The sequence below is a fragment of the Anser anser genome, assembly GCF_964211835.1.
Source record: "Anser anser genome assembly, chromosome: Z".
Taxonomy (NCBI): Eukaryota; Metazoa; Chordata; class Aves; order Anseriformes; family Anatidae; genus Anser; species Anser anser.
Window position 1 is genome coordinate 52,249,469 of NC_139723.1, and position 16,426 is coordinate 52,265,894.

The 16,426-nt window shown below is 38.1% G+C and overlaps 1 protein-coding gene across 6 annotated transcripts in view; it reads right to left on the reverse strand.

Moving 5' to 3' along the window:
- Positions 1-16,426, reverse strand: part of CNTLN (centlein) — a 207,505-nt gene that overhangs the window by 149,759 nt on the left and 41,320 nt on the right. For all 6 annotated transcript variants that reach the window (XM_083818992.1, XM_083818994.1, XM_083818991.1 and 3 more), the window contains 2 exons: positions 9,404-9,538; positions 8,636-8,815 (listed from right to left, as the gene is read on the reverse strand). In XM_083818992.1, the coding sequence (XP_083675118.1) occupies positions 8,636-8,815; positions 9,404-9,538 (315 nt within the window). The remainder of the gene's footprint in view (positions 1-8,635; positions 8,816-9,403; positions 9,539-16,426) is intronic.

Here is a 16,426-nt window from a genome sequence, read left to right on the forward strand (position 1 = left end):
AATAGCTTGTCTTTCACAGTAAGCCTTGCTGTGAAAGTAGCATAGTATAAGGTGTATCTGGGAATATAATAGCAAGCCAGCTTACTCAAGCAGGACTCTGATGGCTGTACATAGTGACCTCACTAGAGTTCTCTGGAGGTTTAGTAGCTTAGAATGGCACTTTAGTCCTTAAGAAGCTTTGCATGACTGTTCTCCTAGAGTATTCTCAGGCAAAAATAGAAACAGAGGCACTACATCACTGTCTAGAGCAGAGTTTCAGGAAGTGGCAACACCTTTAGACCTACTTCAGTATCACACTACTTATAAACACAGTCACTTATTCTCAGTAATGCAAGTACTCTACGCTTCATCTACAATTAAAAAAAAAAAGTCCTACTAGGATAGCGTCCCAAATCTATGGCCAATTGTACGTTAGTCTATTTTCCAGACTTTGAGACCACAGACTGAGTCAAACAAAACTGCACAGAAACAAAAAATGCTCAGATTTCCCTTTCAGCAGTGATACGTTGAATATTGAATTAAAAATATTTTTGTAGCTGAAAAATAGTTCACTAAAATTATTCACTTAATAGCAGTGAATAATTAACTGTCTTGCTTTAAAATAGCATAAAACTGTGACGCATATTTGGATGTATCAGAAGTGTACTACAATCAAGTTCTTTGCATTTTGACAAGAATTATCATATCCCGTTAATAATAGTAACATTAATTTGGGGAAATAGCAATGAATGAATGAAGCAGAAAAACTACTTGCTTCATCATAAATCTCTAGTTACCTACCAGGTGTACCCCACTGATGAGTCATCATTCAATCCTAAAGTCTAATTTTTGGTAACAAAGATTACTTGTTCTCAGACAACAAAAGACTCCAGAATGATAGGAAAAAGTTCATTCTATCAACACATGAAAACATTGAAATGTTGTAAGGTTTGCAATGTAATAATTTAGGGTTTCTCCTGAGTGTTGTTTTTTCCTCAGAATTAAGAAGTTATTGTGGATTGAGACGACGATTGCTATCTTACAAATTTTATGTTAACAAAAATGACAATAGCTCACATTTTCTGTGAGTAAATTCTATTTGTGTGTCTCTCATACCATGCTAACGAGTTGCAGAGAATTTTCATGGTATAGATTAAAAAAAAACAAATCTCATCTCACCAGTACTCAAATTCCCATCATCCACTGCAAAGTAAAATGGGTAATAAATGATTTTGCCCTAAATACAACTTTATAAAGTTATATAATGGAGATGTATAGCAAGGTGGGGATCGGTCTATTTTCTCACATGCCTGGTGACAGGATGAGGGGGAATGGTCTAAAGTTGCGCCAGAGGAGGTTTAGGTTGGATGTTAGGAAGAACTTCTCTACAGAAAGGGCTGTTAGGCATTGGAATGGGCTGCCCAGGGAAGTGGTTGAGTCACCATCCCTGGAGGTCTTTAAAAGACGTTTAGATGTAGAGCTTAGCGATATGGTTTAGTGGAGGACTTGTTAGTGCTAGGTCATAGGTTGGACTAGATGATCTTGGAAGTCTCTTCCAACCTAGATGATTCTCTGTGTGACTCGGTGTTAAAAACATAAAATTGTGAAACAGAAAAATACTGCAGTATCATATACTGAGGCATTCAATAGGGTTTCTGTGCACCAGTCAGGAATGTAAGACTGTGAAATACTCTAAACTTTTACACTCAGTTTCTGAATATTTCCATTTTTTAAAATCAGTGAAATGTACTATGTTGCCTTTTAGTTGATACAGTACCTGAGAAGGCAGTTCTATTATGTAAGCAGGCAGACTGAAAATTTGCTAAATACAATTCTTCAAAACCTGGTTTTCAAATTAATCTGAATTGTATTGTATAGAATGCAAATTTCTACAGCATTCTGAAATATACTAAAGTAAATGCTATGTAAAATATAGCAAGTCAAAACATCTAATAATTCAGTTATATATCATGGGGAAGAAAATGCATATTTGAGAGAAAAATACAAGACAGAAAAGGATGTTATACTTCTATAAAACAGTACTGAAAGTGAAATATGAAAAATAAGTCTACTGTTAACATTCTTATTAATTTCTACACAAGAAATGGGGTGATCCTAACTAAAATGAAATGAAAATAAATAGCACAAAAGTAACTTAAGGTAAAACATTATGCAAGTATTTTATTCACTTCAAGCCCAAGAGTGATAAACTCTGAAAACTTAGAGGTAAGGTGAACTTAAAAGAACTTCAAACATAAAAAGCAAAACACACAGACAAGGCATGCTGCAACACAGTTGCATATATAGGTTATGAATTGACTGTGAATACTAAGGTTTTATTTGTAGTTTCAAACTGTTAGAAAGTCACTTTTAAACACAGTACCTTCGTTTTTATGTTTTTCTTCTTACGCATTTTGACAGGAGTGAGAGTAGTTTTCAAGATCCCATCTCAGTAAAACTAATTTTTCAGTGGAACTAAAATTCCAGGCTCCTCTGGATAGAAATGGCTGTTTCTCACCATGCTTCACTTTCAGATAACAACTTCGCCTGTGTCTTTAAAAATCCTAACCTTCAGACTTAAGGTACTTTTTAAAGTACCTTGCCAACTAGAAAAAACAAAACACTAAGCAATTCTACTATCTTTCAGGTCACCTCCACTTAAAATCTGCCAGTCCGCACTTTTTTGTGTCTACATACAAAGCCTTTTGTGACTGCTTGAGTTTGGGAAAATACACATTCTTCGTATCATTCAAGAACAACTTAAGTAACCTCCGCTGAAAGAATAACAACATAACTCACATCCCTAATTCATTTTTACACAGGGAGACACTTCCATGCATAAAGTGGCTGATTGTCAGCTTTTCTACTAGTGCTCTTTCAGGAGATGCAGAAACTGATATAAGCCTAGGAAACAAGAGCTATTTGAAGGCAGAAAGCAAAGCCCTGTATTTATTTTTAGGGTACTATACATTACTTATATGAAGGCATATATGTGAAACAATAAAACACAACTGACATTTTTTTAGCCACTTTGTCAGTTCTCTTCTAGTTCATCTCACCTGAATTTAGACTAACATAACAAATAATTAAAGGAATAACCATTAAATGGACAACCTACTCATAGCAGTTTTTTTTTTTTTCTCTACATTTGTAAAAGTTGAGTTCTACACCCAGGTTCGATTTACAGTAGGTCTGAAAGCAATTAGATCTAGTCTGCAAAAGTGATAAGTGACACTTTTCTGTACAGAAAGTGATATAAAGACACCACCAAAAAAATAAAAAAAAATAAAAAAAAAATAAAAGGCGAGAAACACAGTCTCTGAATTGAGGGTCACTTCCAAAAGGAGGCACACACTACCAGCCCTTGGAGAACCTCTGTTACGACCTAACATTTCTACCATCTCATACATGCTGTAAATACAATGATGACGTAGTTTACGTTGATTTCATTTAATTCTTCCACAGATACAGGAGAGTAACATGAGTAGTGTCTGTATACAACACCAACTACAATATTGATAAACATAGTGTTTGTTACTGAAAAACGTGTACAAAAAAAAAAAAAGCTAGTTTCACCCTCAAACTCCAGTCTGAAGCAAAACTGGCTCTCAGAATGGGTATCATTTCTAAATTCAAATTATTCTTATCTATAACCATTTCTACCATCACCTGAGAACAAAAATACAATTCTGTTATTGAATTTGTTCATAAATTACTTTTTAAAAGCATTGCAGGGGCATGCTGTATTGGGGTGTATACATCAGAAAATAATCTAGCCCAATACAGTGTAGCATGATAATGTTGTATTTGGCCTCTAAGGATAAGGAAATTATTATTCTTTATTGTTTATAAGCATCCTGTTAAAAGCCAATCTGCCATCCAATATTGATTCTTGAGACTGTCAAGTAATAGAAAGGAGGAATGTCAGGAACAGAGGGAAAAATAAATTCAACTTGAAATTGAAATTTTCAAGCAAATATTTACAAGATCACTATGTAAAAACGGTGATGAACTGCAAAAACAACTGTGTTTTTACAAATGTTTATTTCACCAAATGAAGGTAAAAAACTATGATACATTACTACTTCCTAGGGGTTATATATAAGACATTTCCCTCATGCAGATAGTACTTTTAATATGCCTCTCAATCCTTGCAACAGTCTTGTGAGATAATCAACTTCACCTAATTCTGTCCGTTATCAAAAGTGTGCAGTCTCTTAACTAACCTAACAGAGAAAAAATAAGGCACAAACTGGAGCATCAGGATCACAGCTTGTGGTGGTTTAATACTGATGGGCAGCTAAGGTCCACCAGGCCTCTCTCTCACTCCCCCTTTTCATAAGGACAGGGGGAGAAAATATGCTGAAAAGAGCTCCTGGGTTGAGATAAGGACAGGGAGATCACTCCTCCATCACAGACAAAACAGACTCAGCATAAAGGGGATTAATGTAATTTACTGCCAATTAATAACAAACTAGAGCAGTGAGAAACTAAAAGCAAACTAAAAACGCCTTCCCCCCATACACCCTCTTCCACCTCCTCCCCCCAGCAGCTGGGGAATGGGGGCTGCGGTCAGTCCCTGTCGCTTCATCTCCGCCGCTCCCTCACGGTCCCTCCCTGCCCCTGCTCCCCGCGGGGTCCCTCCCACGGGATGCCGTCCTGCCCGAACTGAGCCTGCGGGGGCTGCCCACAGGCAGCAGCTCTTCAAGCACTGCTCCCACACGGCTCCGTACCACGGGGTCCATCCCCCAGGAGCAAACTGCTCCAGCACGGGTCCCCCACGGGCGGCAGCTCCCCCCAGACCCCCTGCTCCTGCGTGGGCTCCTCTCCACGGGCTGCAGCTCCGGCCCGGGGCCTGCTCCTGCGGGGGCTCTCCATGGGCCGCAGCCTCCTCCAGGCCACCTCCACCTGCTCCACCGGGGGCTCCTCCACGGGCTGCAGCGTGGAGATCTGCTCCGTGTGGGACCCATGGGCTGCAGAGGGACAGCCTGCTCCACCAGGGGCCTCTCCACAGGCCGCAGGGGAACTGCTGCTGCCTGCCTGGAGCACCTCCTGCCCTCCTGCTGCACTGACCTGGGGGTCTGCAGGGCTGTTTCTCACTCCTCTCTCCCAGCTGCTGTTGAGCAGCAGGTTATTTTTCCAATCTGCTCTCCCAGAGGCCCAACCAGCGTCACTCCCTGGCTCAGCTCTGGCCAGCAGCAGGTCCCTTTTGGAGCCATCTGGAGCTGGCTCTGGTCTGACATGGGGCATCAGGCTCTGCTCACGGAGGCCACCCCTGCAGCCAAAACCTTGCTATGTAAACCCATAGGCACGTGCAGCCTGGCAGAAGGCCTCCAGCCCAGCCCCAGCCCAGAGCAGGCTCAGACTGGGCTCAGGCCGGGCTGCTCAGGGCTTCACCCAGCCAGGACACCAAACTCCCAGGCCACAGAGTCCCGACCTCCCTGGGCCCCAGCTCCACAGCCGGGCTGTCCTGGTGGGGAAAAGGCTTCTCCTCGTCTCCATCCTGAGCCCCTCGTGCCTCAGCCTGTGCCCTGCCTCCCGCCCTCCTGCCAGGCACCGCTGGGCAGAGCCCGGCAGCATCTCCTCCATCCCCTCCTGACGGTGCCAGGGCTGCTGCTGGGAGCCCCCGCAGCCGCCCCTTCTCCCAGCTGAACCAGTCCCGCTCCGCAGCCTCACCTTGCAGGGCAAGGCTGCCGGCACCACCACCTTGGTGCCTCCCCTCTCTCCTTCCAGTTTACTGTCAGGAACAAATTACAAGTATTTCTTGTATTACAGGACTCAAAAATGGATGCTGCATCTACAGCACTGAGCAGAGGGGGGAGATGACCCCTCCCCTGGCTCTTGAGCCACATCCTGCTTATGCCTCCCTGGGTATTGTTGGCCCTCATTGCTGCCTGAAACAGCTGGCCCCTGCTCAGCTCACTGCCTGCCCACACCAAGAGCTTTTCCCTGTCCCCCACGTAGCTGCATTCCTAGTTCATGGCTCACCATTTGACCTCATTAAGGCCCCTGCACATTTCTGTCAAGGTTCCTCACGGCAGCCACGTCCCTGAGCACATCAACTGCTCCCCCCAGTTTGGTGTCATCTGAAAGTTTGATGAGCATGCCTGTTGCCCCCTCCTCCAAGTCACTGATAAAGATTTTAAACAAGACAGGTCCAGGATAGGTCTTGCAGGTAGCCACTTTTTACCAGCCTCCAGACGAGTACGATCCATTAACCACAGCCCTCTAAACCAAAACAACCAGAAAGCTTTTTTAAACATGTTGTTGCTCATCCATTCACCTATAACATCTTAGTTTTGGGACAACGTACCAAGACAGTGTAAAAAATCTTGCTAAAGTTCATATTAGTCATATCTACTGTTCTCCCCTTGTTCACAGATGCAATCGTTTTATCACAAAAGACAATTTGTCTGCTCAAAAATGATTCGTCCTTGGTAAATCCATGCTGACTGTTTCTAGTTACTTCCTCAATTACATGCCTAGACATGGCTTCCAAGACGACTCTGTGACTTTCTCAGGGACTGAAGTGAGGCTGACCAATCTTTGTCCTTGGGTTATTCTTTTCATTGGAGACCTTCCCTGATTTCCACAACCTTTGAAAGATGGTAGGCAGCAGCCTCACAGAGGCATGAGTCAATTCTCCCAGCAGCTTGGATGCTGTTCAGTTGGTCCAAAGGACATTTACCTGTCAAGTTTTCTCAAGCAACTCCCAGCTCATCCACTGCTGGTACTTCTGAAACTCTGCCTCTAGGCAAGTGTTATCTATTACTTTCTGTCACTAATTTATCCCTCCCTTTCAGCAACAAGCCCACAATTTCCTTTTTCAGCCTTTTAGTAGTGCAACAAACTCTTTTTATTACCTGTCACCACTTGTAAGTCTCAACTGTAATTAGGTTACCTTTGTCCCTGTGTGCCCACACAATGTTTCTGAATTTCTCCTCATTTGTAGACTTCAGTGTTCACTTCCTGAACACTGATACCCTCCTCATCACGCTCGCCACCCACAGACATTTGGTGATTAATTGTGTTTAGCTAAGCTAGTGTCCTGATGCATCCACTTATTCTCCTGAGCATCTGAGTGGGCTTGGAGGAGGCTGTCCTTAAAGACTTGGTAACTTTTTCCAAGCTCTTTAGTGCTGTTTCTCAAGGGATTCTACCTATCTCTGCCTACTCCATAAACTGGAGAGCCCACTCCTTAATTCTATGTCCATACTGTGCTACTACTGTCCATCCTTCTTCTACTCAGAATCATTGGCTTCATAATTTCACAGTCACTATTGCCAAGGCTGCCATTGATTATTAGTCAGTTCTTCCTTGCTTCTGAACAGCAGATCCAGCTGTGTGTAATTCTTGGTTGATTCGGGGAGTACCTCTCTCAGGAAGTTACTTCTGACACCACCTTGATTTACTTGCCAACCCACTCTGAAGCACTGACACTACTTATTTCCATCCCTGGAATCATACAACTATGACACACCTTTCTCTCTTGAGCATGCCCTATCAGCCAAGAAAAGAGACAGATTAGGAATTATTTTGACTGTTCTCATTGAAGGTGTCAGTAACAATGATTTTCAATAATTTATAAGGTATTACAAGCAATACATTTCACAATTTGAAAATTTGAAAATTACTAAATCAGTTCTAAACCACTAGATTTCCCCCCACCCCTCCAAGTACCAGCAAACTATTAGTTGTCTTGGAAATCCTGTAATCCTGTCATCACAACCATTCCAAAGGCCTCAATTTGCAAGAACTTTACTTCCCATGTTAAAAGATCTGAAGGGAACTCTTTACTAGGGTTTTTCCATCAGTACAACAAGCAGAAGAGTCACCAAAACTACTAAATTGCTAGAGTGGAGAAAAAGATATTTCTGGACAAGATACTGATTAGGTAGTTACGATACTGAATACACCAGAAAGTCACGTACATTGATAGTTCAAAAGGAAATGGTGTTGTAAGAATTCATTAGCCATGTAAATAAAAAGAATCCACTGAATATACATACATGTATGTAAGCAGACATCAAATAATTTGATACCATGTTTGGGGTTTTCATTCTTACACGAATTTAAGAAGAAATTGCCAATTTTCACTTAACAGGTCAAAGTTACACTTAAATAACAGACACAATATTATGCACAATCATTTCTTTTTTCATTTTATCATAAAAAATGAAAATAACTTTTTTAATATAGCATATGCAATAATAAGGCCTCCACAGAGCAAAGTCCTCTGGAGGCTAAGACACAATTTATTCAAAACTGCAGTTAAAAGTTTTAAAGTGTTCTTCCAAAACAAGTATCAAGTCTACTACAACCAAATTACAGGCAAGTAAATAATACATTGAGAAAAAATCATGAATGATAATACTTTTAAGCTTTTATTATTTCATATATATATTTTATCTTAAAATACAGTATCTTTTATTTTTTAATGATTACATTTTAAGATGACTATTTGAAGTCAGATTCCTGCTTTGCAACATCAATTTTTAAAAAGCTGTGGGTCTATAGTGAAGGAATGTAAATGAATGCAAGTCCCCACTGGTAGATTTGAATATATAACTTGTTATTTAAGGAAAATAACTTGTAGTGCAAATGTCTGGAGAAGTTATTTCTGAAATAACATCCAGAAGTCCATTCCACTTTGTACCTTTATTCTGGCATCACTGCCAGATTTTTCTGTTTTCCATTGTACCTCCTGCTTCCTCAGTTTCTCCAGGTCATTTAGCAGGTCAGCACAGCGTGTATTTAATCCCTTATTTTCCTCCTCCAGGTTTTTTATAACCAGTCTGTTTTGCTCTTCCTTCTTCTGTGCACACTCCTCAGTGTCCTGTAGAACAGTACCACAAGGGGCGATAAACAAAAAAAGTGAGAACTAATCAGCAAATATAAACTGTGCAGTTTTACCCTCACAGCAGCTTCTTCTATATTTGATGGCCAAGGTCACCTGTGTACTTTTATTGGCCTCTTTCATGCAGGTGGAAGGGTCATATTTTTTAGCTGGATGACAGCTTTGATGAGTACACATTTGCAAAGAGCCCATTAATTGATCAAGCTGCCTTTGATGCTGTCCCCAGCTATTTTTGAGACCCACACAGACATATCCTCCCAGACCTCGGCTTTATCAATTAATAATGCCAGTCCCATCAGAATCTAATTACAAGAAGCCACATCTTCACACTCCTACTTTCTTTGCTCCATTTCCATCATTAACTATTTATCTGAAAGTTATAAAGCTTGGATTCTTGGCTTTAAAGCATCTTCCTCGGAGTTGGTATGTGAGAAAACGGTAAGGTATAGCAAGGCCTAAGGCAATTTTTTCTCCAAGCTTGTCACTTTCTGTGCCACAAAGGCTGACACTGCTTAAAGAACTACTTCAAAGCTACAGTCTTATAAAACTATGTACAAGTCAATATACCTTAAGTTCTTCACTTTTATCTTTAAATTTCTGGTTCAAGTTACTGAATTCATTCTTCAAACAGGCATTTTCTTCATCCACAGCAATTTTTCTCTGTATTAAGTTGTTTATCTCTTGCTGCTGTCCTGAGAGTCTCTATTAGAAAAATAAATCTGTTAGACAAGAAGCAATTGTAAAAGAACATGCATATGCAGAAACCATTTTAGACCTATGTCATGTAACAATGTATCATATGTAGTTTCTCAGTATTCTTTTAATTTTGTTACTACTTCACTCGTACCCAAAACAGCATCACCATTAGACACAATAATGTAAATGTGGAACTGAATAGCTTGCTGCTACTGAACAAAAAAGCCCATAAGTGTAGAACCAAACAGAAAATTTTCAGTCAAGATAGACAAAAACAGCCATTTGTAGAAATATTTGTAGTTGAGAATTAAGAATACATTAAAATTTCATTTGCACTTTCAATGTACCAAAAATCTAGCCAAAAAGTAGAGTTGAAAACTCTCCAAAATTCATGACAATAATGAAAAACAACTATTAAGTGAGGGAGCCAGATTATGATATATAATATCTGTATGAAAAGAATTAAATCTAACTGAATTTGCAGCTCAAAGCAAGGAAGACAACTCCACTGAACACAGGTAACAGTTTTGTGTGCTGGACATAATAGAAACTCATGGCCATTAAAAAAATAAATAAACCTTCAAGTTTCTATGTTAGATTTTTGCATGCTGTTTTTAAGATATTCATATTAAAGCATCCTCAGTCTTTAATGTATATTAGCACTCTGCATTTTTCTTCAGGAGGCTGGTTTAATTTCATGTATTGTTTTGTCCCTTGCCCTAAATCAAAACAGCATTTATCTGTTACATTTTCCTAACACTAACACTGTAACTGTATTATGAAATAGAAGAAACTTTTGTTTGAGGATAAAAATGCAACTGCTTTGCCCGTAATATCCAAAGTAAATAAAACATGCTCAGAAACACAAAAAATGATGAATAAGAGGATTATTCCAAAATATTGCTGGTAACATACATAAAGGTTTGTAAACTCCAAATGGTTAATTCTGATTCATGTGTATGTCAGACATGAAAAAGAACGAAAACACGCTGAGAACAAAAGCATACATAGAACAATGTAGTTGAAATCCTAACCAACAATCATTGATTTTAAACCTACACTTAACAGGGTAAACAGTATGTACGTTGGCACTGAACTCTAAGTAATTCACCTACAACAAAAAAACGTGCATAGTACAGCCAGCAGTCATGGATACAAGCAAGCTGTGCAGGGGTAGGCAGCACTTGCTCAGCACGTTTGATAGTATCTGTGCGTTGGAATCCAGAGCACCCACACCCCACCAGCAACATGTCCACAATGCAATCCTCACAGAAGGATGGGTTAATTTTGAGAGTTTGAGTACTGGCCTGAAAACCAGTGTCTCCTCAACATATGAATGTTCTTCTCTGTCTTATGCATTATGTTGTAACATTTGAAAACTCTTAACAACCAGTAAAACACCTTTTTCAGTATTATTGAAGTCAAAACATTAAAAAAAAACAAAAAAACAAAAACACTGATTTCACGTATTTGATTTTAAGACTAAGACTAGTAGGAATTATTTCTTTGCCAATTATCACCTAAGCCACTTGTGAACTACAGTGACAGAAAGGCTCCAGAAAAATATATTTGAAGATAGGCTGTGAAATTAGTCTATGCATTTAGCAAAATACTTACTTATTTAATGTATCACTTCATTTCTTGCTGGTTTCATCTTTTACTTAACAGAGACCTTTGCTGTAACTTCTGAATTACTTTGAATATCTGCTTCTCTTCTGTGGACTTCCTCTCTTTTTTCTACACAACACATCCTCACCTTTCTTGCAGATACTTTTATTTTCTACTTTTCCTCCTATCATCAGCCTCAAATCTGTTCTATACATCGTTCCCACAAATGTAGCAATTAACTTATCCCTCTGACCAATACTTCTATTCACACACAGTTCTAAATCTGGTAATGTTTTTTGCAAAATGAAACATACCACACTACAGAGAAGAAAATATTTCCAAGCAAGAACAAACCCTAAAAAGCAGTTTGCGAATAATGAGAAAGAGAATGGAATACAGCTAACCTCTGTAGCAAATACCAAAAACAAACAACCATGAACGGATAATGTCTAATAAATAGTGTAGGGAGGCATGAGGGGCATTTATTTTTCCACACTGAAATTTTTAGTTTATCAAGGAGGGAAAAAAAAGGAAAAAAAACACACCTATCTTGTGGTAGGTAGCAGCCATAGTAGAATATACAAAATGACAGACTTTCTAACAGAGCTTTTTAAAAAGGTGGAAAAGAATGTGAACATGAATTAAAGAGAATGGAAAAATGAGAGTAAAATCAAAAGAAAAGTGAAAGAAAATACAGAAACCTCATACTCTCATGTCTTGGAATTTTTCCTCACATGTCATTAATTCAAACCAACCAACCAACCAACCAGACAAAAAAATACCCAGAGGATTTCATTAATACACCTTTTTACAAACAGTTCTGTCATGTAAAGACTCAACTGTGAAGATACAGAACCAGCTTGTATTTAAAACAGTGTTTAATTGGTAATTTAATCTTGAACCTCTAGTGTAGTTATTTATTTTTATAATATAACTAACTCCCCTACAGAGACTCATTCTACAGCATTGGCACTTTGAACAAAAACACTCCAGTTAAAGTTTTCCTAAGATTATAGATTCATAACCATTCTTCCATTTCTTCCAAAATAAAACTAAACCTGAATTTCAGATTCAGAAATTTATATGAAACTTTTCTCAGAATCATACCACAGTGCATAAACCTTCTTAGCCTGGGTAATTTGTTATTCAGGATACTACAACTTATTCATAAATTGAGTGTGAATATGCTACGCTAATTTCATGATGTTCAAATTGTTAAAGTACTATCGGCAAGTTTAGAAGAGTGCACACAATATTTTAGATTTGATTTTTATATGTGTGTATATGTACGCCTGCTCACATTTTATATACGTACATATGTGTGCAGTTAAAAGTATATTGGAAATGTAATGTGCTAAAAATCAGTCTGTGCATTTTTCTCATTTGCTTAGAAATATTTTTGCATAACCATGTAGGACAAACCCAAAAACCCTACCAGTTCATTTTTTTTTCTTTTCCTTTTTCTGTTTACTTGCTTTCTTTTTATTTTTTAATTCCTGCCTCTTTTGATAAGAACATTTGTATTTTGGTCCTTACAAATTAGTATATACCGCCAGGATGACAGCGTGCATTCACCAGATACTACGGAAGGAACAGGGAAATTGAGAAACCTCATCTTTACTAAGGACTCCTCTCTCGCATATTTTGAACGTACTAGACATGACTTAACTATTCAAAAAACAAAATAATTGTTCTTCAGACATATTATTACAGTTACAGGAACAAGTCATTGCTGGCAGATCATGATTAAGTTGCATCTTTTAACACACATGATTCCACATTACCATGGAAAGCATTACTTCGTTTGCCTCCCTCTCAATCCCCCAGTCCTCACAGACTTTGAGTAAGTGGCTCCTTTGAGTCTTCCTTCTAGCTCATTGCTGCTTGTTTAATGTTTATCAAGACAAAGTCTACATTGAAAGCATTACCCTAGAAATTCTACCTATCCAAAAGACTGTTGGCTCTAATAGAGTTTAAGATTCACAAATATGCACATACAGAATCTCAAAGTTCAGCTCCAACTTTTTAAGGCATCCGATTCAGTACACAAGCTACACCATGCTGAAAAAGTGTGTATGCATACGTGTTTATATATATATATACACACACACACACATATATAAAGCTTACATTAAACATGTATGTAGAACATACATTTGTAAAGCAAAACCAGAAAGATCTTTGGGACCTGTCAGGAACACAATGTTTTACAGCAGTTTGAAGAATAATGGAGGTACAAAGATACAACAAAAGTGCAACGAGCTACTTAAAATGTTTGTTCAATATTGCTGGGATGGAATTTTAAACTCAAATAAACTACTTACTTTGCAGCATAATCAGATCATCCTGAATCAGACTAGCACATTAATTACCTACCCCACAACTGACTCACGTAAGACTTTAAATCAAACAAAAGGCAACTACACCATATCAATCACCGTGCAGTAAACTCACCTGAATGGTCTACAAAGTCAACTACTGCAGCAGTAGTGAAACATTATTTAGGTAAGCTATATCTGCATGAAAAAAAAATCTTGTTATGTTTCAAAGCATATTACCTGGCTACCATCTTGTATGCTCTTATCTTTTCCTCTAAATGAAATGAACTTTTACTCTCATATCTGCTCACTTCACACACTTATAAAGAACAGGGAAAAAAAACAACACAGGAGTATTACTCAGGAGCCATGACTGGGTAGAAATAAGGGTCATGAAGAAGAATTTCTAAGATACAGAAAATTAAGCAAATTATCATCTGCCTTTGCCTGGGCAGCTGTTTTTGCACTTTATTTCCTCAACCCATGAATTACCTTGTAAGAATAATAGAGTAAAGACTGATTTCTTAAAGCAGAGAAAACAATCAGTGTTCCTGAAAGACTATCCTACTCTGGTAGGCAAGTGAAACAGCAGGAAAAAAAAAGTGTGATCAAACACACGGGGCAACCTCCCACATGAGGTTATTTTGACAGACTTCACCGGATAAAAACACTCATCAGGAATTCATCTATTCCCACTGTATCTACTGTTTTTGTCTAGATAGCATAAAAGACAGGTTAATGCTACACAAGAACAATCTTAAAATTCTGCATTGACTGCAATTGTGCTTGTTTGAATACAACAGGACAAAAGCAAAGTTCAATAGGCTGTTGACAGCCTCCTGCCCAAGAACTATAAAAAAATATATGTAACTAAGACAACTAGAGTACACGTGCGAAGATTTTTCCATAGACAAGCTTCCAAATACACGAAATAAAACTGTATTCTACAAGTGAATTCGCTCAACGGAAAACCAAAGGAATCTGCTGATACCCTTTTGCTTCACTGAGAAGAATCAAACAGTATCCCCTTGTATACTGTTGGCACCCAGAATGCTCCAGGCAACAGCACATACAAAGAAACACCGTGAGCTGCTGGAGCACATCTTCTGATGTTCAAGAAGACTGTTGTTCCAGAACTCATTTTTACCTTTTCTCATGGTACCTCTTTAGCCACAACACAATACAGGTGTTTTTTTGTTTGTTTGTTTTTCTTTTTTTTTCTTTTTTGTTTTTCCTTAACAATATCCAGTTATTTACTGGAAATAACTACTTTTATTTTAAATACTTTCATGTCAATCAGCAAGGGAAGCAAAATCACATGTTAAGCTGCAGATCAAGAGATAAAGGGAAAAAGTTCTTTTTCTCCTAGCTCTGAAAGGAAGCACAGAGTCATGTCAGTATCTTGCTACAATTTTCTGTCAATATTTATTGTGAATATATAAATAAAAAGATATATTTTTAAACTGAAATTCATTTTTATGCAGCCTGAATTTAGACGGTATACTACCTTGTGCAAGACAGTGAAAGTAACATAATAATGCTAGATGTCTGTTTTCAAAAAGAGTATCAGCATATGCAATGACCAAGAGTAATAGACTGTTTGATGTTCTTAGAGATATCCTCATTGAACTTCTAGTCTTCAGTGAAATATTTTTAATCACTACATAAAAAGCATGCAGAAAGGACTCTGAAACAAGAGTTGTACGTGCTATTACTACGTAAGTGTTTCCACATTTTGGAGTGCAGGAAGATTATTCATGGTACTGCAGTGTAAAATGTTACCAGATTGTTATCAGTACTCCCTACATGCCTCTATGCAGGTTCACAAAATGTAGGTAAGAGTGCGTTTTATTTCATATCAATAAGTTAACTCAGACACCTACCAATAGGTGATTCTTCATTGCTGCTACTAATGAAACACAAATGCCACAACACACCTGATTTCTGTAACAGGCTGCTGAAGCACTTAATGAAAAGCCTTAAGTCTCTACAACTCGATATTAAGTCTCCATATATGACTGAAATGAAGGGACATGCATTCAATTTCCACTACCAATGGTAAAAGCTGTCTTTTGGGTAACAAACAAAAATCAAGTTCTGTAACTTCTTGGTTCACATTCTTTGTAAGAAGCTTTCACTGTGCAGCAGTACTCTTGTTATGTACTACATAAAAGATAAAAATGAATGATAACAAGGTAACTGGAACTGATGAGGAACTCCTAAACGATGACTTTTTATGAAATACCAAGACCTCAAACAAAATGAACTTACTAATTAATTTACTTTATTTTATTATAACTTAAGTAAGCGCAAATTTATTATTCTCTCTTTTAAAATGCCTCTCTTCAAAATTTTTCCTTCAACTTCTACATACGTATTTTCTCCCTTTTGTCACCAAGTACTTAAGGTCAGCTTACCACAGTCCTAACTTTCTCCCCTTGCTTCCAACTTTCCTTTCTTCTGGCATGAACTGCAAATTAACTAGGTGCCATTAAAAATGTACTGGCAACACTTCACATCTTTCCTTGTTTTCTCAAATTTCTCTTTATATTTTTTGAACTTCATTGTTCTAAACTTGAACACTCAGAAGTATGATTAACAAGTAATATTCCTAGTCATATTCAGATAGTTCTCCCACAGAAAGAGCACAAAAGAAAAAAATAAAATCAAACAAAAGAAATCCACTTTCATCTCATGACTATTCATTAGATTCTTTAATTATTTTCAGATGTAGGATGACCAGAAGTTCTACGTAAATAATTCATGAAAAGGTAGCCGTATGTTATAGAAGTCATCTGCTGCACTTAGCAATCTGTATGCTGTCCTTTCATAGTCAAAATGACACTAGCCAGTTATGATACAAAATGTAATTATTTTTAAATCCATACAGCTCCAAAAGTAAAATGCTGACAGTGCTACCTGACTCTATAGTAACATGATGCCTTCATTCACAAACACCTATTCAACT